The sequence below is a fragment of the Setaria italica genome, chromosome VIII (assembly GCF_000263155.2).
Source record: "Setaria italica strain Yugu1 chromosome VIII, Setaria_italica_v2.0, whole genome shotgun sequence".
Taxonomy (NCBI): domain Eukaryota; kingdom Viridiplantae; phylum Streptophyta; class Magnoliopsida; order Poales; family Poaceae; genus Setaria; species Setaria italica.
Window position 1 is genome coordinate 13373275 of NC_028457.1, and position 12309 is coordinate 13385583.

The 12309-nt window shown below is 45.6% G+C and overlaps 1 protein-coding gene across 1 annotated transcript; it reads left to right on the forward strand.

Moving 5' to 3' along the window:
• The first annotated feature begins 8954 nt into the window (after positions 1-8954).
• Positions 8955-10702, forward strand: LOC101766463 (probable indole-3-pyruvate monooxygenase YUCCA11). Its single transcript, XM_004980338.1, has 4 exons — positions 8955-9566; positions 9957-10190; positions 10290-10412; positions 10523-10702. The coding sequence occupies exons 1-4, from the start codon at positions 8955-8957 to the stop codon at positions 10700-10702; spliced, it is 1149 nt and encodes a 382-aa protein (XP_004980395.1).
• Positions 10703-12309: the final 1607 nt, after the last annotated feature.

Genomic DNA, 12309 nt, shown 5'->3' on the forward strand with positions numbered 1-12309 from the left:
ACTTCACATCCCCAAATCTTTAGAAAAGACAAACTAGGAGTCTTTCCAGTCCACATCTCATATGGTGTCTTAACTATGGATTTAGACGGTACCCTATTAAGTGTGAAAGCTGCTGTTTCTAGAGCGTATCCCCAAAATGGTAACGGTAGGTTCGACTGGCTCATCATTGATCGAACCATGTCTAACAAAGCTCGATTACGTCGCTCGGATATACCGTTTCTCTGAGGTGTTCCAGGCGGCGTAAGTTGTGGAACAATTCCGCAACTCTTTAGATGATTGCTAAATTCGTGGCTCAAATGCTCGCCTCCACGATCAGATCGCAAGGCTTTAATTTTCTTGCCATGCTGATTTTCAACTTCATTCTGAACTTTCTTGAACTTTACAAAGGTTTCAGACTTGTGCCTCATCAAGTAGACATATCCATATATACTAAAATCATCAGTAAAAGTTATGAAGTATTGGTACCCTCCTCTGGCTATTGTGCTCATTGGTCCGCATACATCGGTATGTACAAGTTCCAACAAGTCTAATTGTGGCGGAACCACCTCGGATTAGCTTGATTAAGCAGGGTTAAGCCGCCTAACATGCGACACTCCTGCCTAAACCGAGCTAACACGAAGTGCTGTCGGATTTCATCCGATTTAACCACTTAAACAGGATCGAGTCTTGCAAACCCACACGAAGGTGAGCGGTTACAGAGAATACAACAAGTCCACTGAGTTAAGAAAGTTTCACTCAGTTAGTTCGGCCATAAAATCCAACATCAGAGTTTTACAAAGTTCAAAAAGAACGACAGAGAAAACACTAGCGGAAGACTTCATCGGGGTCGGATGTCCTCTCCTCGCCATCCGAGGAGGGGTCCCACTCGACCGTCCAGCCTGGCGGGAGCTGGGGCGGCCAAGCACCAACCAGAGAGGGGTCGGACGCAGCAACTTCACCTGAAAACAGAAGCCACAACAAGGTTGAGCTACTAAGCTCAACAAGACTTACCCGAAAAGGAGTAAGGACTACTCCTCCTTCTAGACATGCAAGCTGTTTGGCTGAGGGTTTTGTTTGCCAAAAAGCACTAAGTAACCCTAATTCAAGTTTTAGCTCCGGTTCTAGGTTCATTTACCAGTCTAGGTTGTGCAACCTATTCTAAGCAATCATAAAGCCAAACAAGATTTCATAGACAGATTTCATAGACAGACGGGGCGACCATCTGACCACCAAAAAGTTACCAAAACCCTGCCCCGTCCATCGTCCTTATAGTTGTAACAGGAGAGTAAATCATGCAACTCCTACAACTCGCGAGTGACAGGAGATCACTCGACTTTTACCGTCTCCTAGTTAAGCAATGCAGCTACTCGGTCCAACAGCTAGTGCTCATATCATGGGTTACCTAAGTCATGCATCTAGGGTTTCACACAACTCCTATACGTAAATGCACAAGCATGCTATACAGAAGGCATGCGCAAGTTTGGCAAAACAAGTAGGATTCTCATGCAACTGGGGCTTGCCTTCAAGCAAGGAGGACGGGAACTGCTCGGCTTCGGGGGCGACTTCGGCTTCGAAGGGCAGGAGCTCGGCTACAGCTTCTTCTTCTGGCGCCGGGTGAAGCTCGTAGAAATCGTCGGCGAGGTGCAGCTCTACACAAATGCAATGCAAGGGTTAGCTTAGACAGTTATTTCAACAGCAACACTGGCTCGCCTGAGCCCAGAAACTTGCGACAAAGAGGAGGAGGTTGTGGAGGTTCGAGAGAGCTGATGATGATCAAAAGGTAAGGGTAGGAAAGGAACTAGTGGTCTGATCCTTGAACTAGAGGATGTGATAAACTAGAGGTCCTTAGACGCAAGCGTTGCAGGGTTCCCAAGTTTTACACATACACCCTCGAGTTGAAGAAAAAGATCACAGCCAAGCCCTCGGGCAAGGCGGACAAGGGTCGGCGGAACAGACAGGGTCGGGCGAGACGGAACTGGGGTCGGGCGGATAGGAGGGGTCGGGCGAGGCAGACTAGGGTCAGCAACTCACCTTCTTCCTGAAAGGAAAGCTTGGGGTCGGGAAGAGGCGAACTTGGGTGGAGGGACTAAAGCTTCGAGCAAGGGCTATGACTGGCAATGCTCCGGCGGCGGCGCTGCTTCTTGCGAATCACAAGAAAGCTCTTACGCAGCACGGAGGAGCAAGCTGCTGGGTGACTTGGAGGAACTGAGAGGGAACTGGGAGAAGAACTTCTCAAGAACTGGGTGGGTGGCGCTAGGAGCTTGAGCAGGGAGCTAGAGAAAGCTGAAGGCAACAAGGACGGAGGGAAAACTCCGGTGACAGGGGCATTCCTTTTATAGCTGCTGGAGCAGGGAAAAGGAAACGGCGCGGAGAGAGAAAAGGGGAGCGGCGCGAAGGCCGGGGAGGAGCAATGGAGTGCTCTGCCGTGGCGGTGATTGAGCAAGGAGGGCGGTGCTGCAGAACTCCAGGGGTGACGCCCGCGATCATTGCGTCCTGCCGTCAGGGCGGCGTAGGAGCGGGTAGACTGGTGGTTGAGAATTGGCGGAAAGCGGGCGTCGTTGTGCGGAAGAGGTGATAGAAGCGACCGGTTTAACGGCGCTGGAATCGAGGGCGCACAGGTGAGAAGACAGGCGGACGCGGGCGCGGGGGAGAGCGCGGAACAACAGATTGTCGAGCGGCTTCTGACAGAGCGGGGAAAGGAACTGTCGCGGCCGCAGTCGGGGTTGGCGGTGGAGGAATCGTTGTGTAGCGACGACCGGGCGGCGCAACTGTGGCTGAAGGGACGGAAAAGACGGGCGACATCGGGCTCTGGGGCCGGGATCTGGTGGCATGATGATGGGCGCGGGAGGCGAGGCTCTGCAGAAAGGGGTGCAGAGGGCTTCCGCTGCCATTGGGGAAAAAGGGGCGCGGGAACCCACTCTGTTGCTCGCTAGGGACAAAACTGAGCGGCGGCGTCGGAGAAGACGAGCCACGTGGCAGGAAGACTCTGAGGCAGCCATGCAACTCGAGTGCGGCTGTCGCGGAGGATCTGGAAAAGATCTCGCGGGTCCACCGGTGGATAGATCGGACGGGTGAGGAAGATCAGCAGGATCCGACGGTGGGCTGAGCTCGCCGGGGTCGGAAGAGGAGCGAAGCGGGAAGGGGTCGGATCCAGGGGTCGGGACTAGCGGAAAACTGAGCACTCAGGCATGGTTAAGCAAGACAGATAACTAAGGTCAAGGGCTCCGATCAAGATTAGCTGGGAAGGTTTAGGGGTCGGTCGTTACACTAATGCTCTCTGAGGAAAACCTGTGAAAGGTGCCTTGGTCATCTTGCCTAGTAAGCAAGCCTCACATATCTCGTATGATTCAAAATCAAACAAAGTTAAAAGTCCAACAGTATGGAGCTTCTTCATGCGTTTCTCACTTATATGACCCAAAGGACATTGCCACATGTAGGTAGTACTCAATTCATTAGGCCGAGGCCTTTTAGCATTTATGTTACAGACAGGTGAATCATCAAGATATAAAACAAACAATCCATTCACAATGGGTGCAAAAGCCATAAACATATCATTCTTAGAGATCACACAACCATTGTTTTCACTCACAAATGAATAACCATCCTTCATCAAACATGAAGGAGACATAATGTTTCGACTTAAACTAGGAACAAAATAACAATTATTCAATTTCATAATAAATCCTGACGGGAGGTGGAGTTGCATCGTCCCGATGGTCAACGCAGCAACTCATGCATTATTGCCCACGCGGAAATCAACTTCTCCCTTTTCAACGCTTCTACTTCTTATCATTACCTGCATCGAATTGCAAATATGAGCAACGATCTGGTATCAAATACCCAAGAATTAGTAATTGTATCAGTGAGAAATATGTTGCCTATAACATTAACAACAAGTGTACCTGAGGTAGAAGTACTCTTACTTTCGCCATTCTTCAACGAAGCTAGGTACTGCTTGCAATTTCTCTTCTAGTGACCAAGTTCGTCACAATAAAAGCACTCTTTGTCTGGAGTAGGTCCAGGTCCAGCTTTAACCTTGGGCGCTGGGTTTGGCTTGGCAGCCTTGCCCTTCTTCTTCCAGGAATTTCCCTTCTTCTTAAAGCTAGGCTTGTTTGTATAGCCATCACATGGATGCTACTAGCACTTTTGTTAATGTCAGCCTCTGCTGTTTTAAGCATGCCACATAGTTCATTCAGACCCTTCTCCGTCCCATGCATATGGTAGTTCGAGATGAAGTTTCCATAGCTAGACGGAAGAGACGAAAGAATGAAATGAGTGGCCAACTCTTGGCTCAGTGGGAAGCCTAGCTTCTCCAACCGTTGAGTGTAACCAACCATCTTGATTACGTGTGGTCCTACTGCTACGCCTTCTGCTACGCCTTCTGCTAGCTTGCTCTCCACAAAGGCCTTAAACACATTGAACCTTTCAGTCCTAGCCTGTGTTTGGAACATGTCTCTAAGTGCCACGGTCATATCGTGCGCCTCATGGTTTGTTTCGAACTGCATCTACAGCTCGGGTTCCATGCAAGCAAGCATAAGGCAGTTTACTTCGAGGTTAGCATCACATGCTTTCTTGTAAGCATTCTTAACAGCAGCAGGTGCATTATCAGCAGGTTCTTCTGGTAACGAGTTATCTAGAACATCTTCCTTTTTCTCAGCCCTGAGAACAATTCTCAGCTTACAGATCCAATCCGAGTAGTTTGTTCCATTCAACTTGTCCTTCTCAAGGACAGAACGCAAAGCAAATGGTGTGGTGCTGCTAGGTGCCATTTAATCTACAACAAAAGTAATGCAAAATACACTAAGATAAACGTATCCATGATAGAGCAAATCATATTAAACTATTTAACAGAATCTACTCCCACTAAAATCAATATCCCTCTATTGATACTTAGTGATTTAGGATCCACAACTAACAAGTCTACTAGTGAGCTTTAGCATCACCGCTAGCGTGTAAGTGTCCGACACAAACCCGTCTAGTCAAGGAAAACTAGTGGTACCCTAATATCATAGACCCACTACCAATTGTACAAGACATGGGACGGTGCAAGTTTTAGTTGGGAGGGCATACTAACTTAAACTTTGTGAGGGATCGTTCTACTTCTAACATCACATCATGCAGGAAGTAAAACATAAAGAATAACATGCACACAGTTGTGACACAATATGGCTATTTTCTTATGGTGATCTCCATCTCCACAGAACCTGTTCACCATGGTGATCTCCATCTCCATGTTCCATGTGCGCCATCCTCCTGGTGATGAGTCCTCCAAGAACAAGAACATGCTATTGCCCCTAATACCTAGTAATGAAGATTACATAGTTGCTTGGATCATCATAGATTGGTACGCAAACCATTAAATACATTAAAGTGACAACACATATGGCTCCAGCCGTGTTGCCGTACGCGCGACATGCAGGTCATGAATGAGTTACACACATGCATCACATACACAAAGGGGCCATGCTAATCACAAGATCCATCCATCCTGCAAAATAGAGTTAGGCGTTCTAATGTTCCAAATATCAGAGGCCCGTAACTCCATCTTCCAAGCCGAATTGGGAAATCTAATTTTGCCAAAAAGGCAAAGCGGTGGAATTTTATGTGTAACTTTCTCTGCAGATCAATTTTCATATAAAATTTGCCTCGATCCGAGATCGTACCGAAAAGTTACGGCTGTTTTACCGAAGCACATGCATACGGCAAAATTCCGACCCGGTAGTAGTCCCAATCTACTGTTGCACATCTCATGTGCCTGGCGTATGAACCTAGATTTCAATTCGACCAATCACATTAATTTTCACTTGCTGCAACTGGCATTACGTGTATCACTTAACTCCGATGGCGGAAATCTGACCGGTAGGAGTATGTCGTTACACGACCATTGCAGTAAGAACACGAAAACAGGCCATAGATCAATCTGAAAACTCGCATATCTCCATATGCACACATTCTGAATCCATAACAAAACAGTTATTGCTCTGATACCACTGAAGAGCTACGAGGTAGGCTATGCTAGTGCAAAATAAAAAATTTTCTACGACGTAAACCAGAAAAAATGTCGTATATGGATCACGGGATTACCACTCGATGCATTGGTGCGGAAGATGTAGAATCGCGTCGGGGCAACGAAGTCGATCAGCGTAGTCGAACACGTAGTCGACCACGTCGACGTCGAGCAGCTCCTTAACAGCTCGTCCACGTGCAGCAAGATCATCCTCGTGTCGCGGCTCGTCGTCGGCTCATCGTAGCTCGTTGGCGGCTCGTCATGGCTCGTCGGCGGCTCGTCCAAGTGCTGTAGGTGCAACACCTCCAAGGTATCCACACGTGCAGGGAGGAAGCGTTGCAAGCCAGACTGCTAGATCCGCGAGTTGCAACAGGGCGAGGGCGTGGGAGGCGTGGCAGATGTGTTTCGGCCAAAGGGATAAAACCCTAGGGCGCCCCACCCCTCTATTTATAGAGGTTCCTGATGGGCCATTGGGTCCGAGGCCCATTAGTACTTCTAAATCTGATCCAAATCGGATCATATCCGAATTGGGCTTCTAGCCCGTTAAGTGTGTGACCCTATGGGTTCGGATACGCATAGACATGGCCTGAGTACTCCTACTCAGCCTAATATTCGGTAGCGGCCTCTAGCATGATGTGCCAAGTCCTATACACGCACGAAGATCATATCAGACGAACCGTCACAACATCATATACATGATATTCCCTTTGCCTCATGATATTTGGTCTGGCTTCAAGCCGACCGCTCTTTCTCGATCCTGTGATTTGGAATCCCTTTGTAGGTTAACTCTTAACCGTACGTAGCATGGCCATGCATTTCCGGATCCGATCACTTGAGGGGCCTAGAGATATCACTCTCAATCAGAGAGGGGCAAATCCCATCTTGATTGACCATGCCTCATAGCGTGCTTCCTGACAAACCCGAAAGCTACCTTTTTAACTACCCTGTTACGGTGTAGCGTTTGATAGCCCCTAAGTAAGTCGATCCACATCTTGAGTACATGCGACAATATCAGGTCTAAGGACAAAGCGTACATGTTGTGTAAAGAGATAACTACTTCTCGCATTGGGTCAGTCCTAGCACATGTCTCTACATATGCCTACATTATTAGTTTGACATCTCCATGTCCATGACTTATGAAATATAGTCATCAACTAATACATGTACTAGTCTAATATTCATGTGTTTCCACACATGAACTCCGACTAGGGACAACTTTTAGAATAACCATACAAGTAAAGAGTTCCATATACAATTCACATAATTGCAGATCAATTCAAGTAGCCTTTAATGGGTATTCAATGAATACAATATAAATCATGGATACAAGTGGAATATCATCATCTCTATGATTGCCTCTAGGGTATACCTCCAACACCTAAGGCTCGGGGGCTACTCCATATGGAGTGCGATTTTCATCGCACTTCCATGTAAAGATCAAGTTTGAAGATTCAAGATTTAAGATTAAGTTAAATGAGGCTTGAGCACCTTCTAGCCGCATGGCAGTAGTCGAGCACATTCGAAGACTCAATCCAATGGAGTACTCAAAGGAGCACCACAAACTAGTCGGCGACATCTACAGAAGTACTCGGGACTGCTACATTTGACTAAATAGTACTTGGGGGATTATGGGCCATACATCTATGGGCCCACCGGGACACTTGGACAGTCCTACGTATGGGGTTGTACACCAAGACGTGTGAGACTTGGAGACTACGGTGCAGAACAACGTGGTCTAAGTGGAGGACAAGGACTAGTTGAGAATTAAGAAACTACTCGTAGAAATTAGAGTAGGACTCTCTAGTCGAATCCGACTAGTATTCTTGTAAACAACCGACATGTAACCCTACCCCCAGCAATATAAGACGAGGCAGGGACCCCCTCCAAACAACTTCAATCAATACAATCCAACAAACACATAGGAAGTCGGGTATTACGCGCATAAGCAGCCAAACCTGTCTAAATCGTATGTTCGAGTTCACCATCCAGTTCCTGATCTCGACGAGTATGCATAAAACACTACCTTGGGTACCCTATCGGTAGGGTGCCGGGTCTAAATACCGACAAAGCCCTGACGGGGTCCCTCCTGAGCGAGAGCTTCGACAGCGTTTGATAGTTTGCTCGTAAATCTAGCCATCCTCCATTATGTAAGTGTGGCAGTTATCTTCTGGAACGATCGACTCGGGCTAAAACCGGTCTGATCGGGTTGCTTGACTGGTCTATGCAGCATCACTGCCATTCGGTCTGTTCGGAACCCGCATGCTTTTGGTGTGTTGGCCGTAAATTGCGTCAACAATTTCATTTCGTGTAGTAACGCTGTTTTCACGCCACAATTTAAATGAAAAATAGCATATCCTATAAAAAGGTCACAAAAGGAAATTTTCTGTGTACCAAAGGGTCCCGTTCATACGCTTTCTTGGTCCAAATTTGGTAACAAATCTTGCATCACAGGATAAACGCATCCGCACCAGGGAATATACTATGGAAAAAAAATCGAAACTTCACATTGTGAAACAGCTACATTTGCAAGCAGCAATAAACTATTTCCATTCCAAGATAAATTTGAAATTTCACAATGTGAAGCAGCTACGTTTTGAGGCAGCAACTAACCATTTCCATTTCAAGCACCATTTGAAAATACTTTCGCTACTACTTCCCTTTTCCTCTCGTTGTGCATGCGTTTGAACACACCCATAGCAGAAGAGAAACTCCAATCTTTTTGCGGCCAGATAATCATGAACCTTTCCTAAAACAGGGGGCTGTTAATGAGCAGAATCAAACGGATTCACCCAGATAATAACCATGAAGTTATTGGCTGTCAGTATGAATCCAGCACAACAGAGACACCTTTTTTTTATACGCTGGGCACGCCTTCTAACCCCAGGCCATTCCAAGCAGAAAACACGCGCAGTAGCCACGTATCTAGCTCTCATCTCAACAGATTCCTGCACATCCAGTGCCCACGAAAATGGAGGAGGTGGTTGTGCTCATCGTCGGCGCCGGCCCGGCAGGGCTGGCCACGGCTGCATGCCTTGGCCGGTGCTCCGTCCCCTACCTTGTCGTTGAGCGTGAGGACTGCAGCGCGTCGCTGTGGCGCCACCGCACCTTCGATCGCGTCAAGCTTCACCTGGCCAAGGAGTTCTGCGCCCTGCCGTACATGCCGTACCCGGACGGCACCCCAACCTACGTCCCCAAGCAGGAGTTCATCAAGTACCTCGACAGCTATGCCGAGCATTTCTGCATCAAGCCCAGGTATTGCACTTCTGTCGAGTCAGCAGCATACGATGAGGGAGCTCGCCGCTGGGTCATCGCGGCACGCGACACGGTCGCCGGCACGGAGATCCAGTACGTGGTGAGGTACCTGGTCGTGGCCACGGGTGAGAATGCCGTGGGTAGGATCCCGGAGATCCCTGGGATAGAGAGCTTCCCCGGGGAGGCTACTCACTCCTCGACCTACAAGTCAGGAGGCCGCTATGCTGGTCAGAGGGTGCTCGTGGTTGGCAGTGGCAACTCAGGAATGGAGATCGCCTACGATCTTGCAAGCCACGGTGCCGACACCTCCATTGTTGTTCGTAGCCCGGTACGCATTTTTGTTTATTTTATTTAATGTATAAATTCGTGATACAAGTATTTATCCCATCGGTCAGAATAGTTTATTCTGTTATGAAAAATATGGTTTTGTTGTACATTTGTATGTTTATTAGATCTTTATAGTTGCATAAAAGCATACTAATCTAATAGCATGTTGTTGAACTGAGAATTTGAGGATGAATCATATACCTATCCTTTCATTTATAGACAGGAGCAGGAGAATACATGAATCCTAATACGCATATCTATTCAAAAACATGAAAAGAAATGAAAGGCTAGAATGATTTATAGTCTTCTATTATGCGCTGTTATATAATTGGAATGAAAATTCCTTTATAATATATGTTTCCTGATCCATTGATTTGTCATTTGAGTGTAGGTTCACATAATGACCAAGGACTTGATCCGCTTGGGAATGACATTGGTCCAACATATACCGATTAAAATAGTGGATCTTCTTTTAGTGACTATAGCCAATTTCACTTTTGGGGATCTCTCAAAGCATGGCATTGTGAGGCCTAAAACTGGCCCTCTCCTCATGAAATCAAAAACCGGTAGATCTCCTGTAATTAATGTTGGGACAGTAGGGTTAATCAAGAAAGGTATCATCAAGGTAAGCATATGTACTGTTCCGTCAAAATTTATTAATGTTAGCATACTACGACTTTAAAAATTTGCGTGAAGTGATCTAGAAATATTATGCCTCTTCTAGGTGTTTGGGGAAATATCGAACATCATTGGAAACAAAGTCGAATTCGGATGTGGGAAGGAAAGTTACTTCGACGCCATCGTGTTTGCAACAGGCTACAAAACCACTGTAAATTTGTGGCTCAAGGTAAGGGAGCTTGTTTCAATTTTCTCTCGTGTAAAGTCACTTGATACGGCTGCTGTGGCATAGCTTTTGTCCTTACTAGTAGCTAAATATAGCATTTTTGTATGGCACAGGATGACAAGTGCATGCTCAACAGTGATGGATTTCCTAAGAAAGGTTACCCCAATCACTGGAAAGGTCAAAATGGTCTCTATTGTGCTGGTTTTGCAAGGAGAGGATTGGCTGGTATTTCCATGGATGCTAACAACATTGCCAATGACATCGTTTCTGCTGTAGACTTTTTGCCTGATTAAGTCAGCTTAAATCTATGATAGCTCTTGGTTATGCAGCCTTGCATGTATTATGCCGTACTAGTGAGTCGTTATACACATTGCATGCATGCCACATAGCTACCTTCTTCCCTTTGTTCCTTGGTGCATGAGATGGCCTGTATGTAAATGTCTTTATTCTGAACATGCACTACGGGAAAGCTAAACATTGCTGAGTGTATTTTTTTTGCCGAGTGTTTTTTTTCGAGCACTCGACAAACAAGCTCTTCGCCGAGTGCCAAGCTAAAAACACTCGGCAAATAAAAAATACTCGGCAAATTGGGGTTTTGCCGAGTGTAAAAAAAAAACACTCGGCAAACCGCCCTCCCTAGTGTGGGGAAATCTACATATAGGTTGCTAGTAATATACGGCGAATTGTCTATGGTTAGAACTCTTTTGAAGCTAGCAACAGAAATCTGTGTACATAAACAAAAAAAACAATAATAGCGGCCTAACTGGAAGATGGACTATAAAATATGTGGTCACAAACGAGAAGCTGGGGAAGTGCATTGTAGTTCAGGTCTCTACCATCTAAGTATTATCTCTTAGTTTAATTTTCAACTGCAAAATTATGGTATATCAGTGTGTGCTCAAGTCCTGCCGTGATAGCTTGTCAATTAGAAAACCCATTGATCAGATGCATAGAATAAATATTTGGTAACACTGTAGTGGTCATATAGAATATGAGAAGCATACGATCGAATTAGTCATAATGGAAATGAAACTACAAATCTTTCATACCCTGGTCCCAATACACAATTCAAAACAGACAGTAACACCACCAACATTTTTAAGATACCTAGCTAGTGAAATAATATTTCATCTTCACATGTGCCTCTCAACCTGTATAAAGCAACATAAATTTTCACCAATCAAAGGTGTTTCCCAGTTCACAAGTAATTTCTGTCTCGTGCCAGAAGGTCCCGTATGGTGTGTCTTTCTGACTAGTGTTCATATTGGTAATTTGATGAGTGAAGGTCGGTTCGTCAAGATATTGTTTTGTTCCCATTGAGAAACTAAAATTTTCTCCCTCAAATATGATGCAATGCAGTAACCAGGTGCGAACAGAGGCTGCTACGAGTATGAATGATAAGCTGCCTCTAAAACGTGCATACACCGCTTTTAAATATTTTGCATTAACGTGTATTACCCATAATGTAGCTAAAATACTAATTGGCTGTCAAAACTTGCAAGTTGTTTGATTCCCAATCTCTGATTAGTCCATAAAAATCAAACCCATTTGTTGGTTGTGGAGTATAGTTTAAAGTTTGCAACAAGAAGACAATAAGCGCCAATATTGTATACTTTCTTTGCTCAAAGTTCACTGCAAATGGAAAATCCCCCTTTTGAAAATTTCGGCTAAGGATGGTTAGGTGATGATACACAGTTACAGATTTTCATCAATAAGTTCTACTGAAAAAAGTTGCAGTGTATCGATTAATGACGTTTGTTGTTTGGCCTATGTGATGAGTTTATGATGTTTTTTAATTTCATCACCAAAACTACCGGATGGCAAAGTTTATGATGTTTTCTATGAGGAAGTCACAAATCTATGAAGCTTTGTGGCATTGGCATAAATTTTTTTGTTCACT